Source organism: Heterodontus francisci, chromosome 4 (assembly GCF_036365525.1).
Source record: "Heterodontus francisci isolate sHetFra1 chromosome 4, sHetFra1.hap1, whole genome shotgun sequence".
NCBI lineage: Eukaryota > Metazoa > Chordata > Chondrichthyes > Heterodontiformes > Heterodontidae > Heterodontus > Heterodontus francisci.
Window position 1 is genome coordinate 17,257,751 of NC_090374.1, and position 21,104 is coordinate 17,278,854.

General features: G+C 42.3%; 1 protein-coding gene across 3 annotated transcripts in view; it reads left to right on the plus strand.

Moving 5' to 3' along the window:
• Window positions 1-7,762, plus strand: part of LOC137368921 (E3 ubiquitin-protein ligase RNF4-like) — a 52,518-nt gene extending 44,756 nt beyond the window's left edge. For all 3 annotated transcript variants that reach the window (XM_068029226.1, XM_068029228.1, XM_068029227.1), the window contains 2 exons: window positions 1,067-1,145; window positions 6,377-7,762. In XM_068029226.1, the coding sequence (XP_067885327.1) occupies window positions 1,067-1,145; window positions 6,377-6,526 (229 nt within the window). In that variant the 3' untranslated portion in view covers window positions 6,527-7,762. The remainder of the gene's footprint in view (window positions 1-1,066; window positions 1,146-6,376) is intronic.
• The last annotated feature ends 13,342 nt before the right edge of the window (window positions 7,763-21,104 follow it).

Sequence of the window (21,104 nt, forward strand, 5' to 3'; positions counted from 1 at the left end):
TGCCCCACCATCGGGAACATCCTTCCTGCATCTACCCTGTCAAGTCCTGTTGGAATTTTATAGTTTTCTATGAGATCCCACCTCACTCTTCTGAACTCCAGCAAATATAATCCTAAGTGACTCAATCTCTCCTCATACGTCAGTCCCGCCATCCCAGGAATCAGTCTGGTAAGCCTTCACTGCACTCCCTCTATAGCAAGAACATCCTTCCTCAGATAAGGAGACCAAAACTGCACACACTATTCCAGGTGTGGCCTCACCAAGGCCCTATATAATTGCAGCAAGACATCCCTGCTCCTGTACTCTAATCCTCTCACTATGAAGGCCAACATACTATTTGCCCTTTTTACCGCCTGTTGCACCTGCATGCTTACCTTCAGCGACTGGTGTACGAGAACACCCAAGGTTCGCTGCATATTCCCCTCTCTGTTTTTAGCCATTCAGATAATCTGCCTTCCTGTTTTTGTTACCAAAGTGAATAACCTCACATTTATCCACATTATACTGCATCTGCCATGCATTTGCCCACTCACTCAACTTGTCCACATCATCCTGAAGCCTCTCTGCATCCTCCTCATAACTCACCCTCTCACCCAGTTTTGTGTCATCTGCAAATTTGGCAATATTACATTTAGTTCCCTTATCTAAATCATTGATATATATTGTGAATAACTGGGGTCCTAGCACTGATCCCTGCGGTACCCCACTAGTCACTGCCTGCCATTCGGAAAAAGACCCATTTATTCCTGCTCTTTGTTTCCTGTCTGCCAACCAATTTTCTATCCATCGCAATACACTACCCCCAATCCCATGTGCTTTAATTTTACACACTAACCTCTTATGTGGGACTTTGTCGAAAGCCCTGTTGACCCTGCCATTCCTGGTCTTGGAACTCATTTGCTTTAACTATCTTGGCTTGTTCATGTAGAAAGACCACTTGGACAAGCTGTTGTAGAACTTTTGCTGCCTTTTGGAAACGGAAACCCCAGCAAAGGGGTGGGGGATAAAATTAGTGAATAGCAGTAATTGTGTAGGTGAATAACCTACCTGTGTTTCTCTTTGGCAGATCTGTCAAAAACTTTGCTCACCGTAGGACTTCCTCAGGGACAATTAGCTGCCCCATATGCATGGATAGTTACACAGAGGTAAGGACATCTGTGGAGAAATGAAATCACTCTGTCTACCTTATGGAATGAAGGCTATTCGACCCATCATACCTGTGCTGTTTCTTTGGTTGAACTATCCAATCAATCCCAGCCCCCAGCTCTTTCCCCATAGCCCTGTAAGTTTTTTCCCTTCAAGTATTTATTCAGTTCTCTTTTGTATATTACAATTGAACCTACTTCCACCACCCTTTAAGGCAGTGCATTCTAAATCATCTTGCTATCATAGAATTATAGAAATTTACAGCATGGAAGGAGGCCATTCAGCCCATCGTTCCTGTGTCTGCCGGCAGGTAGCCACGCAACATAATCCCACTTTCCAGCTGTGTGGGAAGACATTTCGTTTTTCATGTCACCTCTGGTTCTTTCGTCAATCACCTTAAATCTGTGTTTTCTGCTTACCAATCCTCCTGTCAGTGGAAACAGTTTTCCTTATTTACTCCATTAAACTCTTCATGATTTTGAACACTGCTATAAAATCTCCTATTAACTTGCTCTGCTCCAAGGAGAACAACCCCCCAACCCCGGTACTCCAGTCTCTTCACGTAATTGAAGCCCCTCATCCCTGATACCAGTCCAGTAAATCTCTTGTGCGCCCTCTCCAAGGCTGATCTGAAGTGAAGAGTCATAGTCATTTGCGGCACAGAAGGTGGCCATTTGGCCCATCGAGTCCATGTTGGCTCTCCAGTCCATCCTACTCCCTGCTTGATTCCCATAGCCTTGCAAATCTCTTTCTCTCAAATGGCCATCCAACTTCCTCTTGAAGTCATTGATTGTTTCCGCTTCCACCTCCCTTGGGGGCAGAGAGTTCCAGGTCATTATTACCTGCTGTGTATAGAAAAAAAGTGCTGACTCATAAAGAACAAAGAAAATTACAGCACAGGAACAGGCCCTTCGGCCCTCCAAGCCTGCGCCGATCCAGATCCTCTACCTAAACATGTCGCCTATTTTCTCAGGGTCTGTATCTCTTTGCTTCCTGCCCATTCATGTATCTGTCTAGATACATCTTAAAAGACGCTATCGTGTTCGCATCTACCACCTCCGCTGGCAACGCATTCCAGGCACCCACCACCCTCTGCGTAAAGACCTTTCCACGCATATCCCCCCTAAACTTTTCCCCCCTCACTTTGAACTCGTGACCCCTAGTATTTGTATCCCCCACTCTGGGGGGAAAAAGCTTCTTGCTATCCACCCTGTCTATACCTCTCATGATTTTGTACACCTCAAACAGGTCCCCCCTCAATCTCCGTCTTTCTAATGAAAATAATCCTAATCTACTCAACCTCTCTTCATAGCTAGTGCCCTCCATACCAGGCAACATCCTGGTGAACCTCCTGCACCCTCTCCAAAGCATCCACATCCTTTTGGTAATGTGGCGACCAGAACTGCACGCAGTATTCCAAATGTGGCCGAACCAAAGTCCTATGCAACTGTAACATGACCTGCCAACTCTTGTACTCAATACCCCGTCCGATGAAGGAAAGCATGCCGTATGCCTTCTTGACCACTCTATTTACCTGCCTTGCCACCTTCAGGAAACAATGGACCTGAACACCCAAATCTCTCTGTACATCAATTTTCCCCAGGACTTTTCCATTTACTGTTTAGTTCACTCTTGAATTGGATCTTCCAAAATGCATCACCTCGCATTTACCCTGATTGAACTCCATCTGCCATTTCTCTGCCCAACTCTCCAATCTATCTATATTCTGCTGTATTCTCTGACAGTCCCCTTCACTATCTGCTACTCCACCAATCTTAGTATCGTCTGCAAACTTGCTAATCAGACCACCTATACTTTCCTCCAAATCATTTATGTATATCACAAACAACAGTGGTCCCAGCACGGATCCCTGTGGAACACCACTGGTGTCTCCATTTTGAGAAACTCCCTTCCACTGCTACTCTCTGTCTCCTGTTGCCCAGCCAGGTCTTTATCCATCTAGCTAGTCCACCCTGGACCCCATGCGACTTCACTTTGTCCATCAGCCTACCATGGGGAACCTTATCAAACGCCTTACTGAAGTCCATGTATATGACATCTACAGCCCTTCCCTCATCAATCAACTTTGTCACTTTCTCAAAGAATTCTATTAAGTTGGTAAGACATGACCTTCCCTGCACAAAACCATGTTGCCCATTTTCTTCCAAATGGGAATAGATCCTATCCCTCAGTATCATCTCCAGCAGCTTCCGTACCACTGACGTCAGGCTCACCGGTCTATAATTACCTGGATTATCCCTGCTACCCATCTTAAACAAGGGGCCAACATTAGCAATTCTCCAGTTCTCCGGGACCTCACCCGTGTTTAAGGATGCTGCAAAGATATTTGTTAAGGCCCCAGCTATTTCCTCTCTCACTTCCCACAGTAACCTGGGATAGATCCCATCCGGACCTGGGAACTTGTCCACCTTAATGCCTTTTAGAATACCCAACACTTCCTCCCTCCTTATGCCGACTTGACCTAGAGTAACCAAACATCTTTCCCTAACCTCAACATCCATCATGTCCCTCTCCTCGGTGAATACCGTTGCAAAGTACTCGTTTAGTATCTCACCCATTTTCTCTGACTCCACGCATAACTTTCCTCCTTTGTCCTTGAGTGGGCCAATCCTTTCTCTAGTTACCCTCTTGCTCCTTATATATTCCCCCTGAATCTCTTACCCAAAACTTTCAATCCTGTGTCCCCTAGTCCTTGTACCATTATTAATGGTTAGTTGATAGGAACAGTTTTTCCTTGTCTTAACTTATCTATGCCTGTCGTAATCTTGTACACTTGTATTAAATCTCTCCTCAATCTCCTTTGTGGTAAGCAGAATAAACCCAGCTTTTCCAACCTAATCTGTAACTAAAATCCCTCATCCCTGGAACTGTTCTGGTAAATCTCCTCTGCATCCAGAATTGAAATTAATACTCCAACTGAGGTTTAACCAATGTCTAATAAAGCTTTATCATTCTTTCTTTGCTTTTTGTACTCTATCACTATTAATAAAGCTAAGGATTCCATATACTTTTATAACCGTCTTCTCAACCTTCAAAGAAAGACGTGTCTTTCATAACTTTGGGATGTCCCAAAGTGCTTTACAGCCAGTGAAATGTTTTTAAATTGTTGTCAAGGTGGTAATGTAGGAAATGTGGCTGCCAATTTGCTGTTTGTGAGACATTGTTCTGCACAACATATTAATAACCAGACCACCTGCTTTTAGTGATTTTGGTTAAGGAATAAATATTTGGTAGGACAAAGGAGACTTCCAGGTCTCCTTTAAATAGAGGCTGTGGGAATTTTGCATCCACTTGAGAGAGTAGACAGAGCCTCTTTTTAATGTCTCATCTGAAAGACATGACCTCTGACTGACTGTCCAGCACTCCCTCAGTATTGGTGCACAAGTGTTAGTTTGGATTGTGTATTCAAGTTTCTGGAGTGGGACTTGAACCCACAACTTTGTAATTTAGAAGGCAAAGTGCGACCTGAGCTGAGGCTAACACAAAATTTTATGAAGTGACTCATGCTCCCAAAATGGTGCCACTGAGATTGGGCTTGCTGTGTTCTAAATGGCTACCATGTTTGCCTACACAGCTGTCACTGCACTTTGTTCTGTGTCATTGTATGCAAAGCAGTATTTGAACATAAGAAATAGGAGCAGGAGTAGGCCATTCGGCCCCCTCAAGCCTGCCCCGCCATTCAATAAGATCATGGCTGATCTGCTACAGACCTATAAGAACATAAGAAATAGGAGCAGGAGGCATAACAAGTTTTCTTTTATGCCCTGCCCTTTATGTCCACGGGTTGTTCCAGAGCTAATGAATTAATATTGTTGAACGTCACTGTTAGTTGAGCAAGCGCAGCATTCAATTTGCAAGCAGTAAACTGCCACAAATAGCAAATTAAATAAATGTCCAGTAATTTCTTTACTGGTGGTGGTGATTGAGGGCTTAATGTTGGCCAATAACACCTCAGCTATTCTTTGAACAGTGCCATGAGATGATTTAAGTCCGTGTTACTAGGTAGATGGAGGCTTCAATTTTACATCTTATCTGATGAGTAGCACCTCCAACAATGTAGTACTCCCACAGTACGTGACTGAAATAAGGTGCTCTGTTAGTACTCCTGTTACCCTGTTCCAAAGACACTTGATTTAAATCCCACCCCAGGACTTGAGCACATAACCGAGGTTATCAATTCAAAGCAGTACTGGGGGAATGTTACAGTTAGAGCTGCTGTCTTTCGATCTGAATGTAAAAAATCCAATGGCACTGTTGGAAGAAGAGCTGGGCAGTGTTTTCCCTGTATCATGGCCAATATTTGTACCTGAATCAACACCGAAGACAGATGAACAGGACTGTATAACCATTTCTTTGTGGAATCTTAAAGCATGCAAATTGACTGCTGTATTTGCCTGGGTAACGGTCACTGCACTTCAGAAGTAATCTATTAATTTAAAAGTGGTTTGAGCCATCCTGAGGATAAGATGCTATATAAATGCAAGTATGTTAATTTCTTTATACAAATGCAAGTCTTTTGCTTTACGACGTACATTTTTGAGTATCTTTGCTTTAAACTGTGCTGTTAACATAGGTTTGCCAAATAAGAGTTCTTGTGTGTATATGAGCTAGCTGAATCTGCGTCAGATGAGGGTGCTGCTCCACATAGTCTGCCTCAGTAACATCTTCCAGACACCTATCATCACTCAAATGCTGTTAAGGGGAGAAAAAAGCATGGTTTATTGAACTTTCTAAAGGGTGCTGATAGTTAATTCTGTAACACAGCTTTTAAGTTCTGATGTGATTGAGTATTCAGAAGAGAATAACCTTGAACTATCTCAGATTTCGTTTCTAAATCTGCAACCTTCATGCTATGAATTTAAAGCCTGTGCACACTGAGGTTTGTACACAGTTTCTTGGACTATTTTAACACAGATATTCTATGTTTTATTAAATGTTATTACCTCCCTTAAAATATCAGGCAAAAGATTTGAACTTGGGTGTTTTAGTAATTATTCAAGTGAACTGATTTGCAGTTATTACTGTAGAATAGTTTAGGGGTCAGACAGAAAAAAACATATCAGCCTTCATCTAAGTAAAAGGTGGTACAGGCTTAGGGTCTGAATGTCTTCCCCTGTTTCTGCGCTCCAATTTGTCTGGTGTTTCAAAGCCATGGTGTATAATTGCAGTAAGATTTTACAAACAAGTGTTATTTTTGGTCCTTGTCTAGATTGTCCAAAGTGGGAGGCTTATCGTTTCCACTAAATGTGGTCATGTCTTCTGCAGCCAGTGTATCCGGGACAGTCTGAAAAATTCTCACATGTGTCCGACCTGCAGAAAGAAATTGAACACTCGCCAGTACCATCCCATTTACATTTGACTGCAGGGGCCTCATCCTGAACTTTACGTACCCGACAAAGTGTCGGCCGCCTTGAAGTCCTCTTGTGTTCTTCAGCTCTCCCCACAGAAATGGGCAGCTCCTGTTGGAGACCGAATTGAGTTTGCAGGATGCACGCATCGTCAGCTGACCATCTGTCACCATCTGATCCCGTTGACTTGCTGTATTTGGAATGGTGTAGGGGGATGAACGGAGGGGGGAGGGGGAGAAATAAAACGAAGCACCAGCGTATTCCAGTCACCAACTAAACTCAAATGTGTGTTTTGTATGTGTTTCTCTTTTTCTTTGTCTTCCTTCTCTCCTCTTCCCTGTGCCCCAGGTCAGTGATGGGTTATCACTGCACATAGTGCAGTTGGTTTGTATTCATAATTAACATTGCTCTGCAAAAGTGATCTTCCATGTCGTTGATTTGCAGACTGTTTTAGCTTCGCCAGTATACAGATCAACTCGTCTAAATACTAAGGACCACCATTTGGTCAGGTTCCTACCCGGATCCTTGGTATATGGCAGATGGTGCCTTTTCTCCTTATGGCTATGCAGAGTGCACTGTCAAAAATGGCATGACTGTAGTATGTGGTGAATTAACTGAGAGATCGTGGTGGGGGAAATACAATTAAAATTACATGAGAAACACAAACTTTTGGTTACTCCTACTCAGGAAATCTTTCAAAGCCTTACATGTGCTAAAGGTTGGGTTTCAGAAGTTGATGTTTGCAGAGGGAAAGGAATACTCTATGCATGATTTTAGGTTTCCCTGTGTTTTGGGAATATCTTGCTGTTTTTTTCCTTAAATTAATCTTTTATTGTAACTGGGATCTGAACTACCTTTGACCAAAGGTTCCTTCAATCAGACTATGGACATCAGGCTGCTCCTGGTGTGTGAGACGACAAGTATCTGGGCACTGCAGTTCTGTGTGGAAACCTATCAAATTTCACTTGTTGAAATTCAGATATCTTTACAAAAAAATAAAGATGAAATTAGTTTTTAAAAATGTTACAATGAAAGTATTTTGAGTAATTGGTGAAATGTTTGTTTTCATTGTCTATGAATCTTTGTGCAGAGTGATGTTTTACTGATGTTGAATGAACTGTCCATAATGTCCTGTGTCAACTTCTGTGCCAATTAAAATGCTGTCTTTTTTTTTTTCCCCTAAAGATGGACAAAACTTCTGGAAAAACGGTTGGGGCTAAACAACGAATAAAGTATTAGTCCCTGAACGATTTTCTTTCCATCTTGTCTCCTTTTCAGGTTTATTCCTTGCTCCCTCACATTTAGTTAAATGCTGCTTCAGCACTATTTGGTCTAATATTCTTTTTCTGGTTTCATATTTGCTCCAAGCCTTTGCTTTCATTTGATTGCAGGTAAGAAGTTGATCATAAGTTCTTGCTAAGTTTCTGTGAGCACTAGCATTTCTTGAGTGAAATGCATGAACCACGCCACCACTCATTTTCCCCACCCCCACCAAACAACAAAACTTGGAGCCTTCATTCCTACATCCGCTCAGTTCTCGTCTTAAGGTAGGTTTGCATTGAGAGTGTAGTCAGTGGAAGCACTCAAATTGAAGAGCATGAAAGATGCACTGTAAGTCTCCACTAAAACTAATGCTGTGGAAAGGGATTTCCTTCCTTTTGGCTTTGGGAAGAGACCTTGGAGTGCATGCCCATAGGTATCTGAAGATAGCAGGACAGGTAGATAACATGGTGAAGAAGAAATATGGAATTCTCTCCTTTATTGGCCCTGGTATAGAGTGCAAAAGCAGGGATGCGATGCTGGAACTGTGTAAAATAATGGTTAGGCCACAGCTGGAGTATTTTATGCAGTTCTGATCACCACAATACAGGAAGGACATGATTGCTCTGGACAGAGTACATAGGAGATTTGCAAGAATGTTGCCAGGGCTTGAAAATTGCATCTATGAGGCAAGATTGGATTGACTAGGGTTGTTTTCCTTAAAACAGAGGAGGCTGAGGGATGACTTAATTGAGGTGTAAAAATTGAGGGGCCTAGATAGAGTAGACAGGAAGGACCTGTTTCCCCCTAGTGGAGAGGTCAATTGCCGGGGGCACAGATTTAAGCTAATTGGTACAAGGATTAGAGGGGACATGAGGAAAAACCTTTTCACGCAGAGGGTAGTGCATGTCTGGAATTCACTTGATATCTTTATCTAGAGCAAACACTGCATGTGGATCTGTATCCCTGCAAATAAGAGGACCTATAAATGATACTTCGTTTTGGTTTAGGCTGAAAGCCTCTGTGTCTCATATCAGTAACTAGGGTTCTGATGAAACGTCATTGATCTGATAGGTTAATTGTTTTTCTGTCTCCATAAATAAATTTTATGATTCTATTCTATAAATGCTGTCAGCCCTGCTGAGTATTTCCAGCATTTTCTATTTTTATTTGATTTCCAGCATCCACAGTATTACCAACTTGTATTCCACAAAGAGACTGTGCATGTGATATATGGAATCCAAATCTTTGTGATGTGGTAGAACAATTCTCAAAGAAAGACATGTTTATATATTCCTTTCACAACCTCAGGTCATCCCACAGTACTTTACAGCCAGTAAAGTACTTTTGTAATGTAGTTACTGTTGTAATTTAGGAAAATCTGCACAGCAAGTTTCTATAAACAGTTTTTTTTTTATTCATTCATGGGATGTGGGTGTCGCTGACCAGGCCAGCATTTATTGCCCATCCCTAATTGCCCTTGAGAAGGTGGTGGTGAGCTATGTATTATCAGACCATTGTTTTTTTTTGTGTGATGTTGGTTGAGGGATAAATATTGGCAGGACACCAAGGAGAGCTCCCCTACTAATAGTGCTATGGGATCTTTTACGTCTAGCTGAGAGGGAAAGCTTGGTTTAACCTCTCATCCAATGGACAGCACCTCTGACAGTGCAGCACTCCTTCAGTACTGCAGCAGAGTGTCAGCTTAAGTTTATGTACTCCAGTCTCAGGAGTCATACTTGAACCCACAGCCTTCTGACTGAGGAGAGTCCTACCCACTGAGAACCAGCTGATGCTTAATTTAAACCATTGCAAGAAAGTCTTTTTTCCCCTTCATGTTGGCTTCACTTCTGCAAGATTTTCCCTCCTCCCTTAATGGCTCAGCGAGTTATCGAAAGAATAACTGGTACATACAGAACAGGCCCAAGTCTTTGCTGAATAAGGTGATCTCGGTTGGAGTGGTGATAGCATCATTTGAAAAAGCCCTCAGGATTCCTGAGTGAAGCGAAGGAAAAATGGGCCACTGTTGCTACTCCCAATTCCCACCTGGTGACCCCAATGGGAAGTGCATGGTTGGTTTCGGGTGACAACAAGACCAGGATCTGCTGTAGTTGAATAGCCTGACCATTTGCCATCAAGCCAATGCATAAAAAATAGTCACTCATGGGACCATAGGAAGTAGGAACAGGAGTAGGCCATTTGGCCCCTCAGGTCTGCTCTGCCATTCAACTGGATCATAGCTGATCATCTACCTCAGTGCAGGGAAATGTTTTTTTACCATATCCCTTGATATCCTAAATAGAGCAAACACTGAATGTTGATCTGGATCGCAGCAAAAATGAATCAACCCTGCAAGTAAGAGGACCTGTAAATGATGCTGCACAGAAGGAGGCCATTTGTCACATTGTGCTCTTTGGTTGAGTTTTGTTTTGTTCATGGGATGTTAGCATCACTGGTAAGGCCAGCATTTATTGCCATCCCTCGTTGCCCTTGAGAAGGTGATGGTTAACTGCCTTCTTAACCAGCTGCAGTTCATGTGTTGTAGATGCAACCACAGTGCTATTGGGAGGGAGTTCCAGGGTTTTGACCCAGCAACAGTGAAAGAATGGCGATATCATTCCAAGTCAGGATGGTGTGTGACTTGGAGGGAAACTTGCAGTGGTGTTTCTATGTGCCTGCTGCTCTTGTTCTTCCAGTTAGTTAATCCTATCTAAATAATCCCACTCACTTTTTCCCCAAAGTCCTGTTCACCCCCTCCCCTCTTTTCAAGTACTTATCTAATTTTCTCTTCAATCTAACTATTGAATTTGCTTCCACCACTGTCTACCATTCTTGATTTTGAAGGCATAGAAACATAGAAATTTACAGTGCACGAGTAGGCCATTTGGCCCATCATGGCTGCAGTTAATAAGGAGCTATCCCGCCTGATCCCACTCTTCAGCTATTGATCCTTGGATTACAGCTCCTCAAGTGCATATCCATGTATTTTTTCAAATGTGATGAGGGTTTCTGCCTCCACCACACTTTCAGGCAGTGCGTTCCAGAACCCCCACTAAAGTTTGGCAACCCGACTACGTGTCAGGGTCGGGTGTATATTCAGAGTCCAGCATTCTGGCTCGGGTCGGGCCAGGCTGGACAGTGCTGCCTCCGGGAATTCACAGGATCAGGCTCACCCATGATTCCCCACAACTCCATCTGCAGGAATAGCCTGCTGCCGGAACAGATGAACAGGATCACTGGTATTACCATTTGGGCAAGGTGGAGAGCAATAGCATGTTTGATATAATTAAATTTATTGCGGGCACCAAAAAAATTAAGGACTCTGGCCTGGGTCCAGTTCAGGTAGCTGTGGTCGGGTCAGGTTTCAGTTTTATACCCAAGCAGGCCTTTAACCCCCACTACCCTCCGGGTGGAAAAAAAAATCTTTCCTCAATTCCCCTCTAACCTTGCTATTAATTAGTTTAATTCTATTCCCCAGCTTGTTAACCTCTGCTAATGGAAATAGGTCCTTCCTATTCACTATCCAGGCCCCTCATAATTTTATACACCTCAAATAAATCTCCCCTCAGCCTCTTCTCTTACAAAGAAAACGACCACAGCCTATCCAATTTTTCCCATAGGAATTCTCCAGTCCTGGCAACATCCTCATAAGTTTTATCTGTACCCTCTCTAGTGCAAATGCATCCTTCCTGTAATATATTGACCAGAGGCGTACACAGTGCTCTCGCTGTGACTTAATCAGCGTTTTATGCAGTTCTATCATTTCTACGCTCTTGGATTCTATGCTTTGGCTAATAAAGGAAAGTTACCCATGTGCCTTCTGAACTAACTTATCGACCTGTCCTGTTACCTTCAGGAATCTGTGACCATACACTCCAAGGTCCCTCTGTTTCTCGACACTTCTCAATATTCTACCATATATTGTATATTCCCTTGCCTTGTTAGCCTTCCCCAAATGAATTACCTAATTTCTCCAGATTAAATTCTATTTGTCACTTTTCTGCCTACCCTGATCAGCCAATTGATATCTTCCTGCAATCTACAATTCTCTTCCTCACCATGAACCACGTGGCTGATTTTTTTTTTGTGTCAACTGCGAACTGCTTAATCATGCTCCCTACATTTAATGCTAAATCATTGATCTATACAACAGGCAGCAAGGGACATAGTGCTGAGCCCTGTGGAACCCCACTGGACATTCCTGTTGTTGAGCCAATTTTTGATCCAATGTGCCACTTTTTAAAATTTATTTGTTCATGGGATGTGGGCATCATTGGCTAGGCCAACATTTATTGCCCATCCCTAATTGTCCTTGAGAAGGTGGTGAGTTGCCTTCTTGAACCCCTGCAGTTCTTGGGGTGTAGGTATGCCAACAATACTGTTAGGGAGGGAGTTCCAGGATTTTGACACAGTGACAGTGAAGGAACGGCGATATAGTTCCAAGTCATGATGTGTGGCTTGGAGGGGAACATGCAGGTGGTCTTGTTCCCATTCATGCAACTGCTGCCCTTGTCCTTCTTGGTGGCAGAGGTCGTGGGTATGAAAGATGCTGTCAAAAAAGCCTTGGTGAGTTGCTGCAGTGCATCTTGTATATGGTACACACTGCTGCCACTTTCTATCAGTGGTGGATGGGGTGCCAATCAAGCTGGCTACTTTGTCCTGGATGGTGTTGAGCTTCTTGAGTGCTGGAGCTGCACCCATCCAGGTAAGTGGAGAGTATACCATCACACTCCTGACTGGTGGTGGACAGGCATTGCGGAGTCAGGAGGTGAATTACTCGCCACTGATTCCCAGCCTCTGACCTCGTCTTGTAGCCACGGCATTTATGTGGTTGATCCAGGTCAGTTTCTGGTCAATGGTAACCCCCAGGATGTTGTTAGTGGGGGATTCAGCGATGGTAATGCCTTTGAACATCAAGGGGATAAAGTTAGGTTCTCTCTTTGAGATGGTCATTGCCTGGCACTTGTGTGGCGTGAATGTCATCTATCAGCCCCAGCCTGGATTTTGTCCAAGTCTTGCTGCATCTGGACGTGGGCTGCTTCAGTATCTGAGGAGTTGCGAATGATGCTGAACATTGTGCAATCGTCAGCGAACATTCCCATTTCTGACCTTATGCAGGAGGGAAGATTGTTGATGAAGCAGCTGAAGATGGTAGGGCCTAGAACACTACCATAAAGAACTACTGCAGTGATGCCCTGGGACTGAGATGATTGACCTCCAATCCAATAACTACAAGCATCTTCCTTTTTGCTAGGTATGAATCCAACCAGCAGAGAGTTTTCCCCTTGACTTCCATTGACTCCAGTTTTGCTAGGGCTCCTTGATGCCATACTGAGGTCAGGGCCTGAGTGGCCCTGGCAGAACCTAAACTGAGTGTCAGTGAGCAGGTTATTGCTGAGCAATGCTTCTTGATAGCACTGTTGACCACCCCTTCCATCACTTTGCTGATGATCGAGAGTAGACTGATAGGACGGTAATTGGCCGGGTTGGATTTGTCCTGCTTTTTGTGCACAGGGCATAGTTTGCCTTCAATACTAGGCGCTTTTACTTTTCTCACCAGTCTGTCAGGTGAGACCTTGTCAATAGCCTTCATCATGTCACTCAGACATGATCTTCCCTTAACAAATCCATGCTGATTATCCTTGATTAATTCATGCCTTTCTGAAAATTTATACTGCCCCTCAGAATTTTTCCAATAATGTACCCACTACTGAGGTAGGATGACTGGGCCATAACTACTTGGTCTATCTCTTCCTCTCTTTTTGAACAACTGTACAACATTGGTAGTTCTCCAGGGACCATATCTGTAGCCAGAGAAGATTAGAAAATGATGGTCGGAATCTCCACTATTTCCTTGCTTGCTTCTCTTAAGCACCAGCTAAAAAAAAAATTCTGAATGCATGTTAGAATTCTGCATCTTTTACACTTTATCCCAGTTAATATTGGGGTAGGAGAAATCTATTATTGCTCTTTTTCTGCACTTCTCAGCAATTTGTCTACATATTCTCTTCTATCTCCCTTTGACTGTTAGGGGGTCTATAGTACACTCCCAGCAGTATGATTGCCCCTTTTTGTTCCTCAGTTTCACCCATATGTTCTCATTTGATGATCTTTTGACCATATCATCCCTCCACAGCTGTGATTGTTTGTTTCTGAACCAATGTTGTGAACCCCCTCCTTTTTATACCCCCCCCCCCCCCTCTCCCATCTGAAAACTCTGTAACCAGGAATGTGGAGCTGCCATTTCTGCCCTTTAATCCATGTTTTATTACTAACTGTGATATACTAACAAGTGTTTATATGTGCCCTCAGCTCATCTGCCTTATTCACTTGTCTCCTCGAATTGAATATATGCCACTAATCACTGAATAACTCCCTTATCTATTTTCTCACCTTTGTTTCCTCTGCCTTCCATACTCAGTTACTAATTTTCTGCTTTCCATTTCCGGCTTTGCTTCTCTTCCTTCTGAATTTATGCTCGATTCTCATCCTCCAGCCAAGCTAGTTTAAACCCTCCCTGCCATATTATTGATCCAGCCCTGATGTGCTTTTACAGGTCCCACGTCCCAATGCCCCATGAATCTAAAGCCCTTACTCTAGCACTGTCTCTCTCTCTCTAGCCATGCATTCATTTGCACTGTCCTCTTTTTCTGTAGTTACCTACTGTGGCACTGGTAGTAATCTGGAGATTGCCACCTTTTGAACTGGCACTTTTTAGTTTATTTCCTAACACTCTCAAATCTGCCTGCAGAGCCTCTATAAAATCCCTTCTAACCTTCTCTGCTGTAAGGAGAACAGCCCCAATTTCTTAAGTGTCTTCAATTAACAGATATCTGTCAACCCCTGGTAGCATTCTGGTACATCTCTTCTGCGTCCTCTCCAACACCTTGAAATCCATCCTGAAGTGTGGTGCCCAGAACTGAACACTGGCTGAGGCCTAACCTGTGCTTTATAAAGGTTTAGGAGAACATCCTTGCTTTTTTATGTCCCTCCTCTATTAATAAAGCTAAGGATTCCAAATGCCTTTGCAACAGTCTTCTCAATTTGTCCTGACACCTTCAAAGATTTGTGTACAAACACTCGAATGTCTCTCTGTTCCTGAACTCGCTTTAACATTTTAATAGTTAGTCATTCTTCCTACCATAATGTATCACTTCACATTTGCTTCATTAAATTTCATCTGCCATCTGTCTGATCATTTCACTATTCTGACTGCGTTCTCCTCATTGTTCACTACAGTTTGTGTTATCTAAAAAATTTGAACTTATACCCTCTCTCCACAAAGTCCAAGTCTACCCCACCTTGAGCAAAAGTTGGGGGAGGGGAGAAAATTCTGAGTTTGGAGTAACTGCCTGGATTCAGTGCCAGCAAGGCACAAGTTCCATACTGGGTGCTTTTATGAAATATAGAAATGTTGATCCTACATTTGGTAGCCACCAGATGGGGCAATTGCAATGCATTGTATAGATACTTCCTGTTCCATCTCACAAAGCATTGCTGCCTGTTGTGAAGAAGTCTATAACTAACCCAGCTTGAATTACTCTCGGCTATCCACCAGAGCATTTGTGATCTCCTGCACCATTGGCCAGGACAGTGGGAGAACTCCCCTGCTGTTAGCAATAATGTTGTGACCTTTTACATTCACCTGAGATGACAGACAGGGCCTAGGTTTAAAGTCTCATGCAGACAGTACAACAAACCCGAAGTCTTGCACTAGAATGTCAGCCTAGATATGCCCAAAGTGTGTGTAACAAGACCTGGAATGGATGCCTGTGTAACTCCGTTACTCACTGCTCCCAGACTAAGCTTGTTTCAATTTATCGCCACTTTTTGCTTCCTTTATCCTTCCAGTTTTGAACTCAGCTTGATATTTTTCCAATAGTTCTAAGAGAATTAACTTTTCTTAAAAGTCTCACATGTGGAACTTTATCAAATGCCTTCTTAAAATCCAAGTCAATTATATCCTGAACACCTTTCATTTAATATTCTCGTTCCCTTCTCAATGAAATCTAGCAGATTAGTGATGCATCCATGTTGCTTCTAAATTCATGCTGGCTCATTAAGGCTTTGGCGCTCTTTAGATAAATATGTAGATAAATAGGTGGGAGAAGTGCACTTTCTTTTCTAGTTCCATTCCTCCACCGGTCACACACAATTTTAAAAAAAATGTTTACCCAGTTACCGATGCAGTCAATTATATACTCTATCTTTGTCCCAGAATAAAATACACCAACCAGGTTTCTTTAATAAGTATCAAAATTATCAGTTTATTATAAAACAAGACTTAACCAGTAATGAAGCAAAACAATAACACAGATTGAAATATGAAAGTTCTCTTTTAAAATTCCCCAAGCCCAAATTCGCGCGCATGCTGAAAAGAAAATACAGAAATTGTCTCTGCAGAGGTCTGTTACAAAAAAAAAGGACGAAAAAATAATACTTAGGCCAAATACTTGCTAATTCTTGAAGAAAAAAGAGAAGATATGGAAAGATGTCAGTTGTCTCTTTTTGGTTTGCCATCCCAAATATGCATAGACAGCTATCACTGGGATCTTTCTGGTTCTCTACATGGGTTCTTACTAACAGTTGGAGTGAATCTTTAAATTCTTCCAGGAGAATTAGTTCCCTCACATTCTCATACGTGGCCTCTACCTTTACTGTGCGCATCCAATGATCAAAATTAATTTGATTTACCCTCTCATATTCTTCATAACTCTGCCCAAGCTGTCTCCAGAGGTTTCAAAATTTCTGCAGTCAGCTTCAGGGACCAACTCATAAGCAGTGAGAATAGCCTTTTTTGCCATCTCATAATCTGCAGAAGCCTCCTCAGAAAGCATAGCCTAAACTTTGAGCTCTACCCATCAACCTGCTTTGCATAAGCATTGTCCAGCTTTCCTTCAGCCACTTCATGTGTTTGGCTATCTTTTCAAAAGAAATGAAAAATGCCTCTATGTCCCTTTCCTCAAATTTCAGGAGGGTTTGTACAAATTTAAGCAGCTCTCAACTGGGTCCTGGGCTGGATTCAGATCTTTCCTCACCAGAACTTTCACAGGAGTCAAGCCCATCCCTTTGTCTTAGTTTCATCTTTTTCATTTCGAATTCTCTTCCTTCTCTTTCTCTTTCTGTTTGAAATTGTTGATCAAGTTTTTTCATTTCTTTTTTCTGTTCAAGCTCACGCTGTTTCATCTGTAACTGAACTTTATCTAATTCAGCTGCATTACCATCTGATTCACCTTTTTCTTCTTCCAATTTCAAATTATGTCTGCTTTCGTAGCTCCTGGTTTTAACTCTGACACCAACAGTTCTGCCAAATCCTTTAGAGTAGGCTTGGTTAAGTTTCTCAAATCACTCAGGGATACATCCTCCTTCCCCAGAAATGTCGTAGCAACTGACAAAGACATTCCATGTAGTGTAAACTTTACTCTAATGCACAAGAAACCTGTTTTTTCTACTTTTCCTCTATACAATTATTATTATCCCACTTACAATTGTACATCGTTGGCGTTGGGTTATCCCACACAGAGCCCCCAATTAAATGACCGAGGTGGGATGAGTGCACTGTCTTTTCTAGTTCCACTTCTCCACAGGTCACAACGTATAGTTTTTAAAATGTTTACCCAGTTACTAATGTGGTCAATCATATACTCTACTCTATGTCCCAGAAGGAAATACACCAACCAGGTTTCTTTAATAAACGTCAAACTTATCAGTTTATTAGAAAACAAGACTTAACCAGAAATGAAGCAAAGCATTAACACACAGATTGAAATATGAAAGTTCCTTTTTTAAATTCCCCACACATAAACTCACACACTGTTATGACCATGTGAGAAAGGTGTCTAGAGGTCTTTTACTGTCTTCACCTGGTCTTATTGTAACAGGGCTTAATTTTAAATACACTGTCTTTTGAGCTCTCCCCTTGTGAATTCTTGTTCACACCTTCCAAATATAAAGCACAATGAGCACAAATAGGCTTTCTTTAGGTTTAAAGAAGAAAAGTGATATTTATTAAACCTTCAACTTAAACTCTAATACAGTTAACGCCTGCGGATATACGACACACCCACGCTAGCATGCACACACGATATACACATGTAGATAGGGATAGAAAAGATAAAGTGGAACAGTTTGAGGCAATATTTTGTTACTGTGCTTCGAGCTCACGGTACAGTTCTTTTGTAGGTATTTCTTTGTTTCGTTGGGGCCCAGTATTCTGTTTAAACCTTGTTCACGTAGGAGACTTTTCTCTCTGAGGTTCGTGAAGGAGGTGGGAAGAGGCAGACGGGAGAGAGTTCTGCTTCAGTTCCAGGATAACACGACGTTCTGAGTTCAAATGCTGTTGGAAGTTCAAATTCCAACAGCCAGCTAGTCATGTGACTAAAACTGGTCTGACCACCACTTCTGTGTCTGTGGATTCTGCTAGCTTAGCAATCAACCTGGAATGCTAGCTCCCCCACCTTCAATGTCTGGTAATCAAAAGTCCATTGTTGGTTGAATGGGTCAGGGCATGGTCCTTTGTCCCTTGTTCTAAGACAGTCTGGTACCATGCAAATGTCTTTCCAGTCAGGGGCTTGCAATTTTAACTTTTAATATTGATGTGGTGAAATAATGTGTGCCTCAGTCTTGGCAGAGGAGGGGGAGGGGGGGGGGTTTGCCTGACACACGCAAACACTGAAAAAAATATAGAAATTCTGTATGCAGAGGTCTGTTACAAAAAAAGACAAAATAAAAATGAACTCTTGAAGAAAAAAGAGAAGATATGCAAGGATGCCAGTTGTCCCTTTTTGCTCTGGTGTTTCAAATATGCCACTGGGATCTTTCTAGAGCAGTTCTTTTCAGGCGATGTTGAGGATCAGTTTGGCAGGCTTTCCAGGAGAAATGCAGATCAGTTTCTCTATTTCTTACACTTAATTCTCAGGAAGTTCTCAAAGAGATGGACGAGGGTGAGCTGATGGTGGCTGCTCTCTTGGCTGAGTTTTCTCCAACAGTCTTCAAAACAGTTCACACCCCAACACACTGTTCAAAGCAAAACCAAAAACAATATCTCAAGAGTCAAGCCTCCTGACCCCTATAAATCTTGACCTGTCACTTCTCTGTAAACATCTTCCCCAGGTCACCAAGGTTTCTGTTCATTGCTTAAGCACATGTCTTCTAGCAAGGTTGTTTTTAAACAACATCTCAGTGTCCTTTTAATGAACTGTCAACAACAAAGCAAAGTCCAGCTTCTATGAAATCTTCAGCCTTCCAGTGAATCCATCTCCACAATTTAAATATAAGTCCTCAAAAACATTTTTTTTTAAAACGTAGAAGCACTCTCATAACAATAGTGCCTCATGTATTTTTCTCTGGCATTTCCCCACAACAGATGTCAGATTAAGTGGTCTATATTCTCCAGGTTTTTTTTTAACTATTGGGGTAACTTTTCATATCCTCCAGTTCACATATACAGCTCCATTGTTAAACTCCTAAAACTATCAACCAGAGTTTTGCTTATTCCCTTTGAATTTTCTTGTTAATTAATTATAGGTCTAACGGAAACACTATATTTGTGTAGAATAAGAAATTCAAATCTACAGTAGCATTGCAATAACTAACTTCACAAAAAGGAGTGGCAGACTTTTTTTATTTGTTTAGGAAGAGGGTCTTCAATGGTGTAATGATGTAATTCAGTGGGTTTATGTCACTACAACATGGGTTTCTACGCAAATATAAGGTTTAGCTGAACATATTTTCAAGAAACATTGTCCCTTTGAAAGCACCACCACATTTCAGGACAAGGCACCATGATTCTGTCTACATTTCTTATCTTCTTATAAAAATGGTCACTGCACCCAAAGAAAGTAATTCAAATTGCTTTGGAATGTCTCAACTTGATGTGGCACTGAATTATTATGGTCATTGTGGTTGTTTCTTGTGTGAAGAAAGTGTACTGAGGAAATCGCCTCCAAAGAACCTCAAATGTTGTGTTGAAATGTACCGGGCATTCAAAGTGTAATAAAAACATTAATTCAAATTTTTTTGATACTTTAGAAGCATGTGTATCTGTTTGTAATTCTGTTCACTAAAGTATTGCAATATACTGGTTTCACAGCACCATCCATATTTGCACACTGAAGTAGCCATTCAACCTATAGTGTCTCTGCTGGCTCTTTGCTAAAGCAAACCAAAATTAATCCAACTGCCACACTCTCTCCCCTTAACCCTTTATTTTCCTCTGCTTCTAATGTTTATCTACCCTTCCCATAAAAGTTCCCTGCGTCAACCACACCTGGTGGCTTTGGGTGGTTGGTCCTGAGGTGCCTTTGCAGACAGCATTAGTGTCCACCACCATTCCAACTTCCCCCACCCCCATAAATGGTCCCATTCCTGAGACAGAATCTCTAGCTTGGAGATATGTCAGGACAGGGATTTAGCTGCACCACACTTGTGCCAGCAGAGCAGGTCCACCAAGAACTTGCGGGCAATGTGTGTAAAAAAATTCTCCAAAGCTCTCTCCTCATTCTTTTGTTGCTGATGTTAAATTGTTCATTCCTCATCACTGATTCCACATGCAGCGGGACTTATTTTTCCCTGTTTACTCTATCAAAACCCTTCATAATCTAAGAAAAGTCCCGAGTAGCATGTTATAGATGGAGGTAAACAATCCCACAACCAACACATCAAAGGAAAACTCTCCACTGGTTGGAGCCATACCTAGCACAAAGGAACTTGCCAAGGCTCCTCTGACAGTGACTTCCAAACCCATGACCTCTACCACCGAGAAGAACAAGGGCAACGGGGCATGGAACTATATTGTCAATCCTTCACTGTCGCTGGGTCAAAATCCTGGAACTCCCTCCCAAACAGCACTGTGGGTGTATCTGCACCAGATGGACTGCAGCGTTCAAGAAGGCAGCTCACCACCACCTTCTCAAGGGCAGTTAGGGATAGGCAATAAATACTGGCCTTGCAGCAAAGCTCGTATCCCATGAATGAATAAAAAAAATTAAATCGCCTCTTCGTCTTCCCGGGTCCAGCAGGGATAGTCCCCAGTATCTCAAGTCTCTCCTCCAAGCTCTAGTTTTCACATCCCCAGCATTATCCTGGTGAAACTATTTCCTCTGGTGTTGGCGTCCAGAACAAGATAAAATAAACTTAAAATTAAAGCTAGGCTGTTTGGGGTGATGTCAGGAAGCACCTCTTCACACAAAGGGTAGTGGAAATCTGGAACTGTCTAAAAAGCAGTTGAGGCTGGGGCTAAATCAAACACTAAGGTTAAAATATTTTTGTGAGGTAAGTGTATTGAAGGTTATGGAACCAAGAAAGGTACGTGGAGTAAAGGCATAGATC